The 16790-nt window shown below is 39.5% G+C and overlaps 1 protein-coding gene across 1 annotated transcript in view; it reads right to left on the reverse strand.

The window, feature by feature from the left end:
- Positions 1–16790, reverse strand: part of LOC107036393 — a 41814-nt gene that overhangs the window by 13514 nt on the left and 11510 nt on the right. Inside the window, exons 5-6 of the mRNA XM_015254338.1 lie at positions 16639–16718; positions 4766–4831 (exon numbers count right to left, since the gene is read on the reverse strand). Of these exons, the coding sequence (XP_015109824.1) occupies positions 4766–4831; positions 16639–16718 (146 nt within the window). The remainder of the gene's footprint in view (positions 1–4765; positions 4832–16638; positions 16719–16790) is intronic.

Below are 16790 nucleotides of genomic sequence, written 5' to 3' on the forward strand. Positions count from 1 at the left end.
GGAGGAGGAGGATTGTTTAAACCGGTTGATCGAGAGCACCAATCAAATGCTCATTCTTTGCACCCCATTGAGGTTTTTATGGTACGAATGGGTTATTCATTACGATTTTTTACGTTTTCGAAAAGTGAAATTATGGGGTATTAGGAATTTCTTCGTGGGGAATGAATGAAGTTGGGGTTTAATTAATGCGAAACCGTTGGTGGTCCACGGGGGGTTTTTAATCGATTAGATAGTGACAGAGTTTTTAAGGATATCCGAGTATCTTTTACAGTTTGGTACAGACCACACTATAGATTGTGAATATTCTGCGATCAAATCACATTTTGTACCGAATAATTTTTTTAACATTCGGTGTCTATAAGTGAGTAATTTAAATTGTTTAAACTTTCGGAAACCCTATTTTCTTAGGCATGAAATCGATTTCTGAAAAAATTCTGAATATAATTTTCATGGTGCAAAGTTAATGGTTTACACATTATTTATAGAAATCGCAATTTTTAAATTGTTTCGTCTATCTTCCGGATTAGAGTAGACTTTCTATTTTTTTCAGATTTTTAAAATGTTTCTTAACGGTTCAATATCGAGATTCAAATTCAGACCTGCAAAGTTTAAACAATTTAATCATTGTAAAATTTCCGGAAACTTAGGGTCAAATGGGGCTCAAATGAGAGTTCTGATGTTCGACTACAAAAGTAGAAAAGCATTCCACTGGAGAAAAAAACGCCAAAGTACTTGGACATCGTTAATCGCTAATTCAGAATTAATTGATGATGAATTTCAAAGGGAGAGATGGATTAAGGGTTTCGGCAGTGATTTTCCCATGAAACGAGCGATGAACATCGCAGCCCCGCTATTGTTCATCATCTCACGACTTCAACGAGGAGAAGAAAAATGATTGACTGACCTTGATGAATGATGCCTTTTATCCGTACAAAAGGTACTGTCAAGTTTTGTTTAACGCTCAGACGCCTAGATCACGACTATCCGACTAATCTCCGTGAACAAGAGAGCGATAAGCTTCGACTGTTGCGCGCTTGTCGAAGGAATCAGAACGGTCTGTATGACCGCACACTCTGATTCACGCATTACATCACGCTCCACCTAGACTCTCTCCGCATTAATGTACATGAGAGGATTTTTATTATTTCCATTTTTTCTTTTTCATTCCATCTCCGTGATGGTCTTCCAGTGTTTCTTTAATGGGCGTGTGAGCAATTTAGGTGGGTGAAATATCAAGCACTCTACTATTTGTTTTTTTAGTCTCGATTTCCAATTTTTTTCAACGTCAAAGAGCCGACTCTTGTTAATGCAAGAGGGGCTTTTTGCAAATTCGGTGCACTTTGCGGAATTTTTATATGTATTTGGTTTTTCTCGCTCTGCTCGAGAGACGCCTGGTATGCAGAATGCGGAAACACCTCGTGGGAGCGAAGTATACCCAGGACCCAATGAGGTGAATTGAGTTATTCGAACATTTATTGAAAATTCATTTGATAAAGATTCAAGGCATTCGTGTCTGTGACGTAAATTGTTTTTCCCCTTCCGCTGCACAGTGGGAGACACGGGGTTAAAATAACATTTCCCGGCTATTAAATTGTGAAGTTATGAAGTACTGGGACATGCGAAGGCGAAGAAATTTAAGATATTATGCATTTGGTGGGAGGAAGAATGTGAAACGTGTTGACATTTTTATCGGTTTATTAATTAGAGGTATACTAATGTGGTGGGGTTTATGGAATTGAGAGGTGGAGATGGCTTTATCGTAGGATTGAAATTGCAGATCGAGTTAATGGGTAAATTGGACTTTCTCCTTTCAACAGGTATTTAATAAAAAATATGTGGTATTTGGATTTGGTGTGAAGTATGCATTATACATGACGTGCTGGGAATTATCTGAGGGGATATAAATGGGATTATATTTTTTTATTGCGCGGTAATTGGAAGTGAATGAGATAGCTATGTATGAATTTGTTATATTTGGAATGAAATGTCCCAAATTCAGAAAGACTTGTACGTTTTATCTCGCGAATTATTTCATGAGAATTGTGGAACTGAGGGGGCTGCGAATGGTGATACATTTTTCATGCCTGCATGATTCAAACGAAACTGAATATCAGAATGTACAGGATTTTTTCTTCACATTCGCAGTGAAATCAAATGTTACGGATTTCTGTGTGTGTGTAGGTCTTTAGCTCGAAAATTTTCTCATGAGCATTCCAGACTTAAACAGCAGGGAGTGTTGACATATTCTTGATATCTCCATAATTGAAACCAAATGCGATTTAAAACTGCAGACAATGTTGAACCAGAATCGTATCATATTGCACTGAATGACGATTTTATTAAAAATATTTTTCTCCCCGACGGTAACTTCATAAAAATCCGAAGGCATTGCAAGAAAAATGTAGAATAAAGTACTGAAAAATGACTTTTTAAAAGGGACAATTTATCCTTTGCTCCTAGAGATGCAGAATGACCGTCATTTTTTAGACCGCGACATATGACCCAAAATGAGCTTTTGACAGTCACGTGACGCACAAATTTTCTTCAGAACTAAAAACGATGGTCACAAATAATTTGTAAGCAAATTGTTGTCGAGCCATCTATACAGATGGATATTGACGGTCATATAAACACCCGAACACGAGCATGGACACGCAGACGGACGTACACTCACAGTACCCCTGACGTGCCGACCTCAAGGGAAAGCGCTTTTCGGGCGTCACCCCAAGTGGTACAAAAGGATGACTGGACTGACCTGAAGGAGGGTTACTAAAGAGGGATGCGATGGCATTCTTTCAGGAGACATAAACGACAGCAGACAAATATTCAACCTTCATTCTGACTTCATCACTATTATCATTAATGTTATTATTGTCCGGTATTGTATCGAGTCACGAAAATATTCGCCCGCTTTGTCAAACCTCAAACGGTGTTTCTAGAGTTGCAGTTGTAACTAATTTCTAACTTGTGACGATGTGAATACAACAAATATGAAAAACGACCGTGATTTTCATTTGCACATGCGCATTTGGCTAATACAAAATTAATTAAAATAAAAATTTATATGAAACAATGAAGTTGCATCTATATAGATGAAAAATGACTCTTTTTGCAAATTTTGACTGCCATAAAGAGGGGAGAGGGGAATTGTGGCCGTCATAAATACTCGGTCACATGACAGGTCATGAGACGCATTTGCATCTCTAGTGGCTTTACCTTTTTTCGTTGATTTAAAAAAAAAAGTCGTGACATTCAACTTCAGTCATTTCGCTGTAATTTAAGCTATACTTCTTGCAAATTTATATGACATAGTACCACTGAAATTTCAAGGAATTTCGTCATTGAAAATTGGAAGGTTTATGAAAAAATGAACGGAAATTGTAATTTCTAGGTCAATTATTCTACGCAAATTGATAGAAATCGGGAAAATTCAAGAAAATTATCCTTGAATTTTGAATTTATTGAAAGTTCAGGCGAGTTGAGGAACGGTTGTTCTCTCCTGCTCAAAAATCTGCAATTTCATTGAATTTTCAGTGAAACCAGAAATCTCACGATTCCGTCCTCCCTGAATCAAATTCAATGTCACTCTTCTGAAAATTGTCAGCGTAACTTGTCGTTTAATTTTCCCAAAAACGCAAGGCCTTTTGCTACTCCACAAAAAATATCGATAAAACCCCACAAAAAAAAAACATAATATTCTCATCCCAAGGATTAAAATCACGTTCAAAGTTAATATTAAATCGAGCTTCCTTTCATGAATTTTTTCGATCCTATTTCAAGACTCGTGATGTATCTAAGTCATGAATCTCAATGTGAAGTTCGTTGTATGGGTAACGTTGAAGGATCGAGGGCGAATTATCTTTTCCAACAAAACTTTCACCGTAGTGGTTATAAGCGCATACAGTAATAGTGAAAAAGGAACTTGAAAAAAAGAAACAACAGAGAAGGAACAAAAGCAGGGAGGGGTGGGGGGGGGGGCGAGGGGATGAGAGTAGAGTGGAATGGTTAAGGCCAAGATATCATAAGAGGAGTAGGCGAGGAGATTTGAATGTGGAGCACTTCGTGGGGCCTTCTCTCGACACCTCCTCCACACCTTTTCCCATCTCTTTTATATTTACACGATGGATTCGGAGTGCGGCACGAGCCCGTCGAGTGTGCCTAACCAAGTATTGAGAGGCGCATGCAGTGAACGCGTCTCACGCCGATCTCGATATCTTTTCAACCCGACACGCTGTTAAAACGAGAGGAGAGAGAGAGAGAGAGGGAGAGATCTCTTCTCACCAAACTGATGGGGAGAACCATAGAGGTTTAATACGTACATCCTTCTTACTTCGACACCTCTCAAATGCACGTGGATAGCAGGATTTTTTCAAATAAATGAGAGTAGTGGTAAAGGTGAAGCTTTCTATGTCAGGCAGATGTTAACTAATTCTCAGAATGTTACGTTACACTATTATTTTTCGTAAAAATATTGATAAATTTAGGAGATACTTTGTTTCATCTCCTCTTTGATCGAGGCAAAACCATTGGAATGAATTAATTCAATCCAGTTGCAGTGGCTCATGATTTCACGAGCAATTAAAATTAATTGTTAGATCTCCTCTGTTTCTCCACTATTTTCTCTGCACTGGAGATGTTTTTCCTTCGAGTGAGAAAAAAAATCAGCGGCATCTCGAGTGCTAAACTTCCCTCAATGCTTGTGGAAAAAAAAAATCATTTCACGAAATGTTTATCTTAAAACGAATTCGGCAAGGAATTTACTCACTTTTATCCTGTTTTTTATCCACCGCTTTTGGCGTCTCTTCCTTCACCGGTTCAGTATCATCGCGCTCTGCAAGAATAAATTGAGGAGAAAAAAAGTCTTTAAAACTGTTTCGAATGATAACGACTGGTATTTCGAGTGATAAACAGAAAAATAAACGCAGGTGGTGGATGTTGTTTCTGAAGGGACGAGGAGAAAAATCGTACGAGAGTTGAGAAACCTGGGAAAATAAATAGAAAAAAAAAACGGGGGGAGGTAAGGGATAACAGACTAGTGATAATGAATCCGGGGTAATAGGCACTGCGGTGGACACAGCTGCGCGATTGACTCCGTTTGACCCGATCCTTTTATATCGAATGTCCGCATATATACCCGCCAATTAGCTATGGTGTATACACGCAAGTGCGTGCCATGTAATACACTGTTACAATAACGCATCCAAGTTCCTGGTGTGTGTGCAGAATTACTCAAGGTCGAGCACTTGAAGCACGAACAAATACCGGGGAATGATACTATTTTTTCAACTATTCATCCAAACAAAATAGTTAAAAAGGCATTCAGTGATTGAGAAAATTAGTCATACGAGAGTCAATTGAATGCAATTATTGTTCAATGAATAATTTCCTGAAAGAGGGGTTCATTTCATTGACTAAAATACCACTCATAATCAACAATAATAAAAGAAACGAGTGCTAATCTCGATCACAGAATGAAAAATGAATAATTCCATTGAAATCTCCAATTTATTCAATGAAAGAAGAGATTTTAATCACCAGAAGAACCCAACAAAGACCTCATAAATTTTTAATTAATTTATATAAAACAATATAGTTAGAGAAACAGTCTGTGCATGGAAAAAGTTGCACTGTTTAATTGAAGAAAAAATAAACGATAGAGAAATAATAATAAAAATAACAAGGAGTACTCTCGGTCGCAGAGGTTGGGAGCGGGTGGCCTTGAGCAGGTCATCACCTCCGGCTGCAGCGGAGAGTGGTAGAGGAGATGGCAGTATCAGGGGAGAGAAAGAGAGATGAAACGAGGCGGACGCTGGACCATCTTAACTTCTTACTCGCCCAGTCCCTCGTACCCAAGTGCGTCCACAAGCCCTGGTGTATTACCTCCTCCGCGAACGCTCTTTACACTTTTATACACCAACGTTTTCCCCCCATCTCTCTCTCCTCCACCTCTCTGGGGCTTGACCGCAGAAATAATCCGTCCAAGCTAACTCCTCTCCCCGTATACGCAATACAACAGGGGGAGAGAGAGTACACTCGGAAGGCAACACTATATTTGGACCCCGTTATCCAAGCGATTCCTCCATTTTATTTATCTTCTCGTTTTTTTTTATTATTATTTCTTTATTTATTTTGGTCTCTTTACTTCACTCCCTTTTTTGTACTCCTTGTAATTCACAACTACGCCCCAGTACTTTTGGGCGCAATGTCGCCAAGTTGAATAACCAGTTTACTCGAATTTTTGGGAGGTCTCTGGTTAAAGTACACCGGGGGAAAAGAGATTATGGCTCGAGAAATGGGGCTTTTTATTTATTTTATTATTTATTCGCGTGTTATTCGCTCGCTTGTTATTGGTTTTTTGTAAAAGTTTTGTCGGATGTTGAAAAGTCGATGGGTTTTCATTCCATTGAAGAGGGAAAGGCATTGTTGAAAATTGAGAAGATATTTTGGGGAATTAATTTGTGAATTAATAATAGGGGAGAATGGGGGGATATGAGCTGTACTCATTATGACGGAGAGCTAGTGAAATTACCACTAATTTTCTGAGTAATGTCACTGATTTTCAGGAGATCCATGTCTAATTTTTCAATTGACAAATTTCAGTGATAGAAATCACTAATGATCAGGGCATTAGTATAATCATGAATTTCAAATGAAGTTAAGTTTTGCATCTGTTAACTAGTTAATATTATCCTACAATTTTTAAACTATTAAATTTATCATCAATTACATATTCACATTCCGAATTAATTGACGATTACTTGGCTAATCGAAAAATCCTTTTGCAAAATTCAATTATTTACTCAATAGTCAATTGACAATTCCGTATTGTCAATTACTTAATTCATAGTTAATTGAAAATTTAAATTATCGATTATTCCATTATTTTTCAAATTTCAATGAAGATAAGTGAACTTATTTGAAGGTGTAAATTCTCATAATATTGCTAAACTATTACAAGAATAATGATTGAAAATCAGTGACATATTTCTGAAAAGCAGTGACATGTCCCTGAAAATCAAAACTTTCTCTTCTCGATGTGAATAAAATAGTGTGATTTTTGTCTGACCATAATTGCATAACTACTTAAAGTGAGCTAAGCTATCCTCTATCAAAAATACTGTAGTATACGGCCGGGATGCATCAAGCCCTGTTAAGCAAACAAACCCTAGGGTAAAATTTATCCTCGGACTGAATTCTACCCTAGAGATCATAATTTTTGAATGTTCAACCCGAAAAATACCTTTTTATTATTTATCCCCTAGCTCCATTCCAGTTAACACTAATCCAACCCTGGGATTAATTTATTTTTAGTTCCCAGAGTAAGTTTCAGCTACTCCCCCTGGCAGAGTAATCCATCGAACTTCCAAATTTACATGTTTTCTCAACCGACGGTTTAGTTCACTGAAGCTGGTGCACCGGGCGTATATTATACTATGGCCCGGCTGCACCAAGCCCTGTTAAGTAGTTAAACCCGGGGGTAAAATTTATCCTCGGCGTGAATTATGTCCTGAGGGTGATAATTTTTGAACATTCGACCTGAAGAATAATTTTTTTGTTATCCTGCAGCCTCATGCGAGCGAATACTAATTCAACCCCGGAATTATTTTTTTTCTCCCCGGGATAAATTTTAGACACTCCCCCTGGTAATCCCGTGAACTCCCAAAGTTATATTTTTTCTCAACTGACGATTAAGTTAACTGAAGCTGGTGCAACTGAGCCATAGGCCCGGTGACACCGAGCCTATGAAAATCCTCAGTTAACTATCGGAATAAATAAAAATAAAATAAAATAATCTACCGATCAATTTTCATCGAAAGTTCATCAAAGGTATTTCACCAAAAACCGTAGTGTGTCGATGCATCATCACGATGTGTCCATAATGCCACTAATTATGAAGTATTTACTCGATATTCACGAGCCAATAGCTAAATGAAAACACTTCACGATGAACTCCTAAAATCGTTTGACTGTGGAATAAATTTGCTCCAGATATAAGTTTATTCTGACGATTTATTTGCGCGGAGAGAAATGTTCAGTAAAAATTACGAAACTCACAGTTCGCTCACCGATCACAGAATCGACTCAGAAAATTTAAGTGACGTTATCGTAATTTTTCACAGGAGATTCAGGTAAAAATTACGGAACGCGCTGGAAAAATTTCGTGACAGTTCCGTAAAATTTCCTACAGTCACATTTCGCTCCGGAATTACGGAAAAGATACGTAATTTTTATTGAATATTTCTCTCCGTGTGGTTCACAGGGCTTGGTGCAATCGGCCCACAGTAGTTTTTAATTATGAATATAAAATAACTTGGCAAAATAGATCGGCAACAGAAAACCCCAATTTTTTTCTCACCCAAAAATTCGCATTGGATTTCCATAATGTGTCGTAACGGTAAAATTATCGAATAGTTGGAATGAAGAATTCGATTGGATTGAAGTCTTCACATAGATAATACAATGGAAATGACTGAAGATCATTAAAATTCAGGCCACTACTGTTGGTGTCTTTGTGCGGTAGAATTTTCAGTCGATTGGAACGTCAATTGAGCTTAATGTCTAATTTCCTTGTAAAAACTCAATTATTTGGAATTTAAAGATGAATAAAAAATTCTATGAATGTGATCTCAATTTAAAAACATATCCAAGTTATTACAGAGATTCCACAATGAACGCGTTACAGAATTAATACGACTTTTGCAACTATTGAAAGCAATCATCCAATTGTTTGTCGATTATTTTGATAATTGCAAGCATTGCGTCAAGCCCGCGTGGCATTCCTCGTGGCATCTCCTTTAAACCCCAAAAATTTCCAATAGTGCATTCTCCTGTTAGTTTGGCTGAGTGGTAGCACTAGCCGAACTGGTCCCTCTTGAAGAGCAAACAAAGCCGGGAAAGTAATACACCAATCTAATGGAAGAAGCCTACTCAACTCGACTAAATATTCATAAGCCCCTGAAAATTCATATTATAATCGTACCAAATTATGCAAATGCGGCGATTCATCAAAATTGCAAAATAGGAACTAAACGTTTTTTTCCCCCGCATACATTCATCAATATCTCATTTTTAAAAACCTCATGGAGCGTGTCGAAAGAGCGGTCAAGAGACGGGATTAAGTGAATAACAAAGATAAATATAATAATTATGACAAATTGGTGGTTGGGTGTTGAAAGGAAATGAGACGAAAAGGATAAAAAAGGAAAAGGTAAAGAGCGAGAGCCGTAGGTAGTGCCTTTGCAAGTGCACTTGAAGAGGACGTGGCAATTTTTCGTGATTATTTCATCTCAACTCGTTTTTACGTTTCCCCTTTTAACTTTTTGTACTTCAAAAATGAAGGACAATGAAGGGAAGCAAGAAAATTGAGAGAACGAGGGCATTTGCTGGGGCACCTGTCAGACAGGTGCAGTAACCCATGCATTAGCAAAAATCAGTTTTAAAGAGTTGAAATGGTTAACCGTGATAAATGATAACTATTCCAGCATCCGGCAATGCAGAGTGGAGTGTATATTTAGTTCATCTTAAGACTGACGGAAAAAGTTTGAGTCGCTGTAAAGTTTGAAGCCCTCGAGCTCTGTAAAGCTCCATTCCATTGGCAATATAAGTTAGAGATGAATATAAATATCTACCGTAGACACAATTCATCGTTCCACATGGGAATTTAATTTTAAAACTCGTTTTGAAATATGAATGAATCCCCCTCCCATAATTTCTAACAGCTAGGATTCAGTGAGCTTCAAACCCGGAGTCTGCTCACTTGGCGCGTGACTCGCGTCTTTCCCCTCGATACAAATATTCTATTTTTGAACGAGAAAGTTTTTTTTTCGGGGGGCGAAGAGAGGAGAAATGAGGGGAAAAAACATTGAGAAGATGAAACATCTTGAGGATTTCCGTGGGCAATGGCCTTCGATGGAAAGAGAAGTGTGCACACACCCCGCGTCTGATAGTGAAAAAGTCATATATATACTTTTTTAGACAAGCCAGTCTTCCCTTGTTGTGAGCCTTTTAGTGTAATTCATTCCCACCCACGCGTTCACCAATCCATGCACTCTCCCAAGTTGCGAATGCGCCTCGATTACACGCTGGACGATCCCTCAAATGTTTCCCTCTTCCTTTCCCTTTTTTTAAAGCCTTCACTACCATTTTTATTTCAACCACACAAAGGCACTGCCACGCGTGCCTCCTAAAAACTGTGGTAAACCGCGGGTGTTCTGATACTTTTTCGACTACCACCTTGACGAGAGAGGACCGCCCATCTGGGTACTATCCAGTCGAACCCTATTTTTATCCTTAACGATCAGAATTATAATGTCTTCATTCTGTTAAGGTGTTAAGTGGGCCAAAAAAGCCGAAAAAACGTTCATCAATTTGATCGTTCAATCTCCAACTAGACAATTCTTTATTGAAGTGTTAAAACGTGATTCAAAAAAGAAACGTTAGGCGACCGTTCTCGTAGCTGAGAATATTTTTTATGGAGACGATTTCACGGAATCCCCAATTCTCGAGATGACGGCGTAATTAGCAAAACATTAAAACTCCACTGATTAAATTAAAGGGGAGACGACTGTGAGTTTTGAAAGTCGCGGACTATTGGAACGAGATTACTCATACGTGGAAGATCGATTATATATGTCTAAGAATGAATAAGTAGTACGAAAAAATGAATTGTTTATTGTTCATTGGCCTGTTTTTCAAAATTTTTGAAAAAATGTGTGCAATAATAATTACGAATTAGTTTTTTGAAATTCGACTCCCTCACAGTTAATTTCGGTTTTTTTAAATAAAAAATTGCATCATTCATGTACAATAGCCCAAAAAAGTGTCTGAAAGAATTGAGAATATGTTTTAAATATTTTAAGAATCATTTTTTGCCTATTTTACATGAATGGCGCAAATTTTTATGTTGAACAAAACGAAATTAGCTGTATAGGAGTCGAATTTAAAATCTTGTCATTGAAAAATCAAACATTCCGTTGATTTTCTGTTCGAATGATCTGGAAATCAATAAAATACTTGATTTTTCAGTTCAATTATTCTGTGAAAATTCAGAAAAATCATGAATTTCCATGAATTCTACTTAAAACATGAAATTTCATAACCACTTTTTCCCCAAATTTGATTCAACATCACTCTCATGAGAATTACTACAACATCTGCCATGAAATTTCAAAAAATTTCTACCAGTGCATAATTAATTTCATTACTCAACTTAAATGTTTCAAATCATTAAATGGCTTCAATTTTCTGTATATAATTCCGGTCAAGGGCTACCCACCAGACTGAGTCAACTGTTGACTCCTCCAGGGATGAAATGATCTAAATATAGTAGAAAGGCTACCACATTCTGTTCTTGATCCCCTTAATCCCGATCAAAGTTTTATCGTGGAAGCCCTGCACCGACGCGTTTCAATAATAAACCCCGAGCCTAACGGACAGACCTCCGTGGCGCCTTGCTTCTCAATAAGCCCAAGAAACACACATGCACGCTTACGCACATACCCCGAGCGCGCGTCAAGAGGCAAACCGATGAATGGGACTAATTGTCTCGGCAATTTTTCCGCTTATTTTCTCCCTCCCTCCCCCTCTCCCCCTCCCGCTGATTTTTTTCACCCATTTAATATGATTTTTACCGGACAACTCAACTGGCGCCTCGCGTTCAGACGCACAAACGATGATGAAGACGAATGTTTATAAATAACCGGAAAGCATTCACTTAATTGATTAAAGGAAGTGACGACGTCTGCATTGCTCCTGTCATTTCAGCTCGCAAAACAAAATATCCGTAATAATTACCGTTAAAACACTGGATTCCATCCAATTGGGATAATTACCGGTGACAATGAGGAGAAAAAAAATTATGAAAAAAAATTAACCGTATAAATTTTCCAACTAGACTGCTATAAATTTCACGTGTTAACTAAATTTTCAATGGAACATGAACATTCAGAAACAAAATGACAGAAATTTTCAGTTTTTCCCTGAATTTTCCTCCTTTTTCCGAATTTTCACGAAAATAATTGAACAGAAAAATCAAGTACTTTACTGACTTTTAGATCATTCGAACAGAAAATCAATGAAATATCTGATTTTTCAATGCCGAGATTTTCTGAAATTTCCGTAGAAATTAAACCTGACAAAAATTTCCGGGATTTGCCACGGAAAATTCAGACAAAATTTTTTACCAGTGTAAGAGAAGTGGAAAAATGAATTCTCGTGTTTTAGCACAGGTGTTATTTGCTCATTGCCAGCTGGCGGAGGGGTAGGTGGGTTGAGGTGGAAAGAGAAGCCCCTGTTGTGTTCCTCGAGACTTGCAAAATTAACCAAAGAATATAATGTATCACGTGTACGCGATCCAGCTGTCGTTATTTCGGCCTCGAACCCAGCCCGAAGGATTAAACTGTCAAGGCCAAAAAATTTCGATTCACAACTATCATGTAGTGAGTATAAACCAATGCCCACTTTACAATTGACAAACAAAACCATCCATTATTCTCATTTAAAATGATTTACGGCTGTCTCAGTGATACACCCAAGCGAAATTTATCAAAATAAAACAAAGAGAGGGAATCTGAAGAATCGAAGGAAGAAGGAAGGGTATGAACGGCGAAAAAAAAGAAGGAAATATTGCGAAAAGTGATGGTGTAACTGGTCAGCATCGTAAATTCCCCCACCCAGTTGTGGAGTTAATGCAAGTCTCGTGTCACAAGATAAAATCGGGTATTCCTTACAAATGGAGTTTCACGCCCCGAATATAAAGAGCAAGGAGAAAACAGGATATTCCTCTCATTTCATTTCTTTTCTCTTTCTCCTTTTTGGCAAAAACTGTTACGTTAGTTATACATCACCGGTTGCCCCGTAGTAGTATGTAACACCAGAGGCATTGACCGATTGAATAAATATTGTGACGTGAAGCCAAAAATCCACAGAACCAATGAAATAAATATGAATGCAATGCCCATTGACTCACCACGGATGAATTTACGCTGGTGAATACTCGTTTTATTCCACTGATGAGAGGAATCTATCAAAATAAACAATGACACACGAATCAACCAAATATTGGTTTTCTCCCGCTTGAGGGGGTCACTTGTTAACGTTTTGAGCGTCGTCGTGAGACTGCCGAGGAGCTCGGCTTTGAGCCCTACACCAAGCCAGTGGAATACACCGCCTGGCCATCCCCTTTCCACTGCCTGACTCGCTCACTACTTCGCCTCCTTCACCCGCTCTACGCTTCGGCACAAAGCTACTACACAAAAATTATCTCTCTCCCCCCACCCCCTCTCCCTTAATCGCACTTAAACGGGTGAAATGAGAATTACTAGGCTAATGCTGCCACTGAAATAACTCGATATTTCCGGTTACGATCCTCCAACTCTTTTTCAATAGTTTTTTGATCACGTGGGCGGCTAGAACGACCGGTCAACGATCAAGAAGATTCACCTCAACTAAATATATATCTTGAACTAATGCTTTTTTCCTCGTCCAACGGCCAATGAACCGGAACCAACCTCAAGGATCTACCTCACGGACGTTCGGAAGTGACTCCATTTTTCCTTCTTCTTTTTTTTCAATCTCTCTTTCTCTCAATACCCTTTACTCTTATTTTTCGTTATCCGTCTCGTCACCCCGATGCTCATGGGGCCAGGGGAAAGGGCAACCCTCGAAGGAGAGATTACTCGGTCGATTTAATCGAGGCGTATTACCTGTCCGCTCAAGCGTGCATCGTCTCTGGCATCCGGACAACGTGACCATCACAATGGAATCCTTCGCAGGATCGGCAGGAACAACCAAGGACAAACTCTTTTGTTTCCACGCTGTTCGATCCCTTTTTTTTTCATTTTTTGCCACGCCTTACGTGTACCTGTGATCTTTTGGCTTATTTATTTCTTCCTGTCCACTCAACGGGGGAGTTGAATTTCATTCACACATTTTCGTGCAACCTCACGTCCGAAAGTCGATCCCTTAATGGAGTGAAAATAAAAGTGTGGACTTTTCGTTTGCTCTGCAAGTGTTTGCACCGGCATCGAATGCGAGTGAAAAAAAAAGGCGAATGGAGATAAAAATGGAAAAGAGGGGATGGAAAAAACGGGGGAATGAAAAATGTTGAGCAAAGCGAATTCCATTCCCTGGAACGGATGTGTCGTTCGTCGGGGCCGATCCCTTTGAAGCGCAGCGACACAGACTTGTGGACGTTCAGTTTGAGAATGAAAGAAAGACAGAAGAAGGATCGGATAATTCTACCGGCCCCCAAGTCAAGAGAAATCCCCCCTCCCAACCCCACATCGCGCATCCTTCCTCTTGCAATCTTGTGTTCCATGTGTATATAAGTTTTAGCTTTAACACTGATGGGGAACGAGTCAACGGAGACCAGCACCGATGAGCAAAACGGCGGGGCAGGGGGAGGAGGAGGCAAAAGAAGCTGGATAATACCACGAAATGGTATTCGCCGGGTGTCCCCAGCAAGGAGGCATTCCAAGATATTTGCTCTTGAAAATGGTTCTTACGGATGTTGAAGTGGCGAGAGTGAGAGAAAAAGAGTAAAAATGACAGAGCCATCATTGGTGAAGAAAATAAATTAAACTTGAGAGTTTTATTTCTGTATTGACTGCCACCCAAAATGAAATTGGACTGTCGAGTCTTTGAAAATCACATTATTCTCAAACTTATCGTTTTCTTCCGTTTAACGATCACCCCTTTTGTCAGTAATAACCGCCGACTTCGAGGTACACTGTTTTACGATCACGCCGAAGACCTCTGAGTCCCTTTTGGTCATGGTCGCTTTAGTTTTAGATTTTTCATTTTTTATTTTTTTACATCCACCACTATGTATAATCGCGAGCCGGCTGCCCTCCCTGTCCAAAAAATAAGGTGGTTAATGTTTAGCAATAAATAATACTTCCTTTTAAACGGCATTCCTGATAAAACCAAGGCATTTACAACTGAAATGAACGTGTTTTATGATTTTACACCTTCGCATACAATGAAGAGGCGCAACTCCAAAAAAATTACTGACACCAAAATGTCCCTGTGTTATATAGCAAAGCGAAACAATTCCTTTCGACATATCCCCCCCCCTCCCTCAGGTGACTCATATCTCAACCCAACCCAGCAAAACCCCCGCCAAAATCTCTCTCTCTTTCTCTCCCCACAATACCCTTTTTCGTTCACCTCCAAAAAAGGACCTTAACTCATACCCCTCCATAAAAAAATCCTCAACTCTCGAGCATTACGAGCCAAACTGCTCAAATGAAAAAGGAAATGTTGAAAAAATAAAAAGAAAAGTAAAATGTCTTTAAATCGAAACTCGAAGGTATAAACTCCTGAGGTTATTGTTGTTAGTGACTTTTCAAAGAGAGGGGCACCTCGGGAGTATCTCGATAACGAGGTGCCTTCAGGCAGTCACACACAAGTTGATGCGGGGCGTGCGCGCCGCCGCGCAGTCAGCCAATCTTTGGGTCAGTATACTAGTTGCGCCGAGTCTCGTCGCGAGTCCAAGGAGAGGGTCCCCCAAAGCCCCCCAACACACACGTAGACATCATCCAAAGGGGGCTGAGGGGCGGAGGGAGGAGGGAGAGCATGTATCAATACACAAACCCAGTGAGTTTTCTGGTATCGAATGGAATGGAATGTCGCCTCTGTCGATTCGCTTACATACATACATTTAACAGTGCGAAGCAATTCACGTAAAAATTCCACAGTGGAATGTCGCAAGCGAAATGGGGATAGAAGTGAGGGAATTGGCGGAGGTTCGATTGCAAGTTCGACCAGTTACGGAGTGAAAGATCTCGAAAAGGAAGGCGATTAAACCACCGGGAGTGAGAGAAACCCGAAGGGGGAAGGAATAAAGAAAAAACCATGGAAGGCGGTGGAGAGAGAATGAGAGGGAGAGGGAGAAAGAGGGGGTGCAGGGGGTGGAGAGTGAGAGAGGGCGAGAGAGAGGGGCGGAGGGAAGGAAGAGGACCTTGAGAGCGGTCAAGCCACTGGCTTGTCCAGGCAACCCAAGTACTGGAGGGTTTTCTTGCCCACAATCTCGCCATATTGTTGTGACTACGTACACACATGCATAATGACTCTTAAAGCTCTCGTATATTGCCCACCCACATGCTTCCTAACGGGGTATGTATAAAGACCAATTTTCACCTCAGTCGTTCGAATAAGTTACCCAGCCGGTTTTTCTCACACTCCTTTTTTTTCATGAAAAAAAAAGGAATAAGGAAAGGGAAGGCGCCTTTAAATTTCCAGTTTTCAGGCGTTGAGGAATTTGGAGAAAATTGGTATGAGAACTGAGAGTAGATTTCCGGATTATTTATTGAATGGTTTTTTTTTCTAGGTTTACGGTCTTTTTATCCGCCTACCCAAAAGAGCCCCGGGGTTGTTGACCTATTGAGTCAATCGTCATTCGAGTGTAGCAATTTAATGAGAAATGAGGTACAGTAGGTGAACAATAAATGAGGGGGAGGAGAGGTGTTGGAGCGTGGAGTAATTGATATTTAGTTTTTTTCCTTTCTGTCGGGAGAGAATGCGCCGAGTGTGAAGGTCACGTTATCAATGCACGTGTCTTGGTCCTTGTCATCGGATTTATCGCCGTCATAAATTTTCAGGTGGATTGAGAATTTATGGGATTTGGTGTTAACTTACCCCTGGTTATCTCGTTATTGTGGCTAATCGATGGTTCACTTGGCTCAGCAATGATCGAGGTGGCCTCAGGCTCTTTGTTTCTGCAGAGGAGAAATAGAATGAAAAAAAAAGAGAGTGAATGTTTATGCATAGGTGCTACCAACGCAAAATCC

Source organism: Diachasma alloeum, unplaced genomic scaffold (assembly GCF_001412515.2).
Source record: "Diachasma alloeum isolate Michigan unplaced genomic scaffold, Dall2.0 Dall_scaffold_00176, whole genome shotgun sequence".
Taxonomy (NCBI): Eukaryota; Metazoa; Arthropoda; class Insecta; order Hymenoptera; family Braconidae; genus Diachasma; species Diachasma alloeum.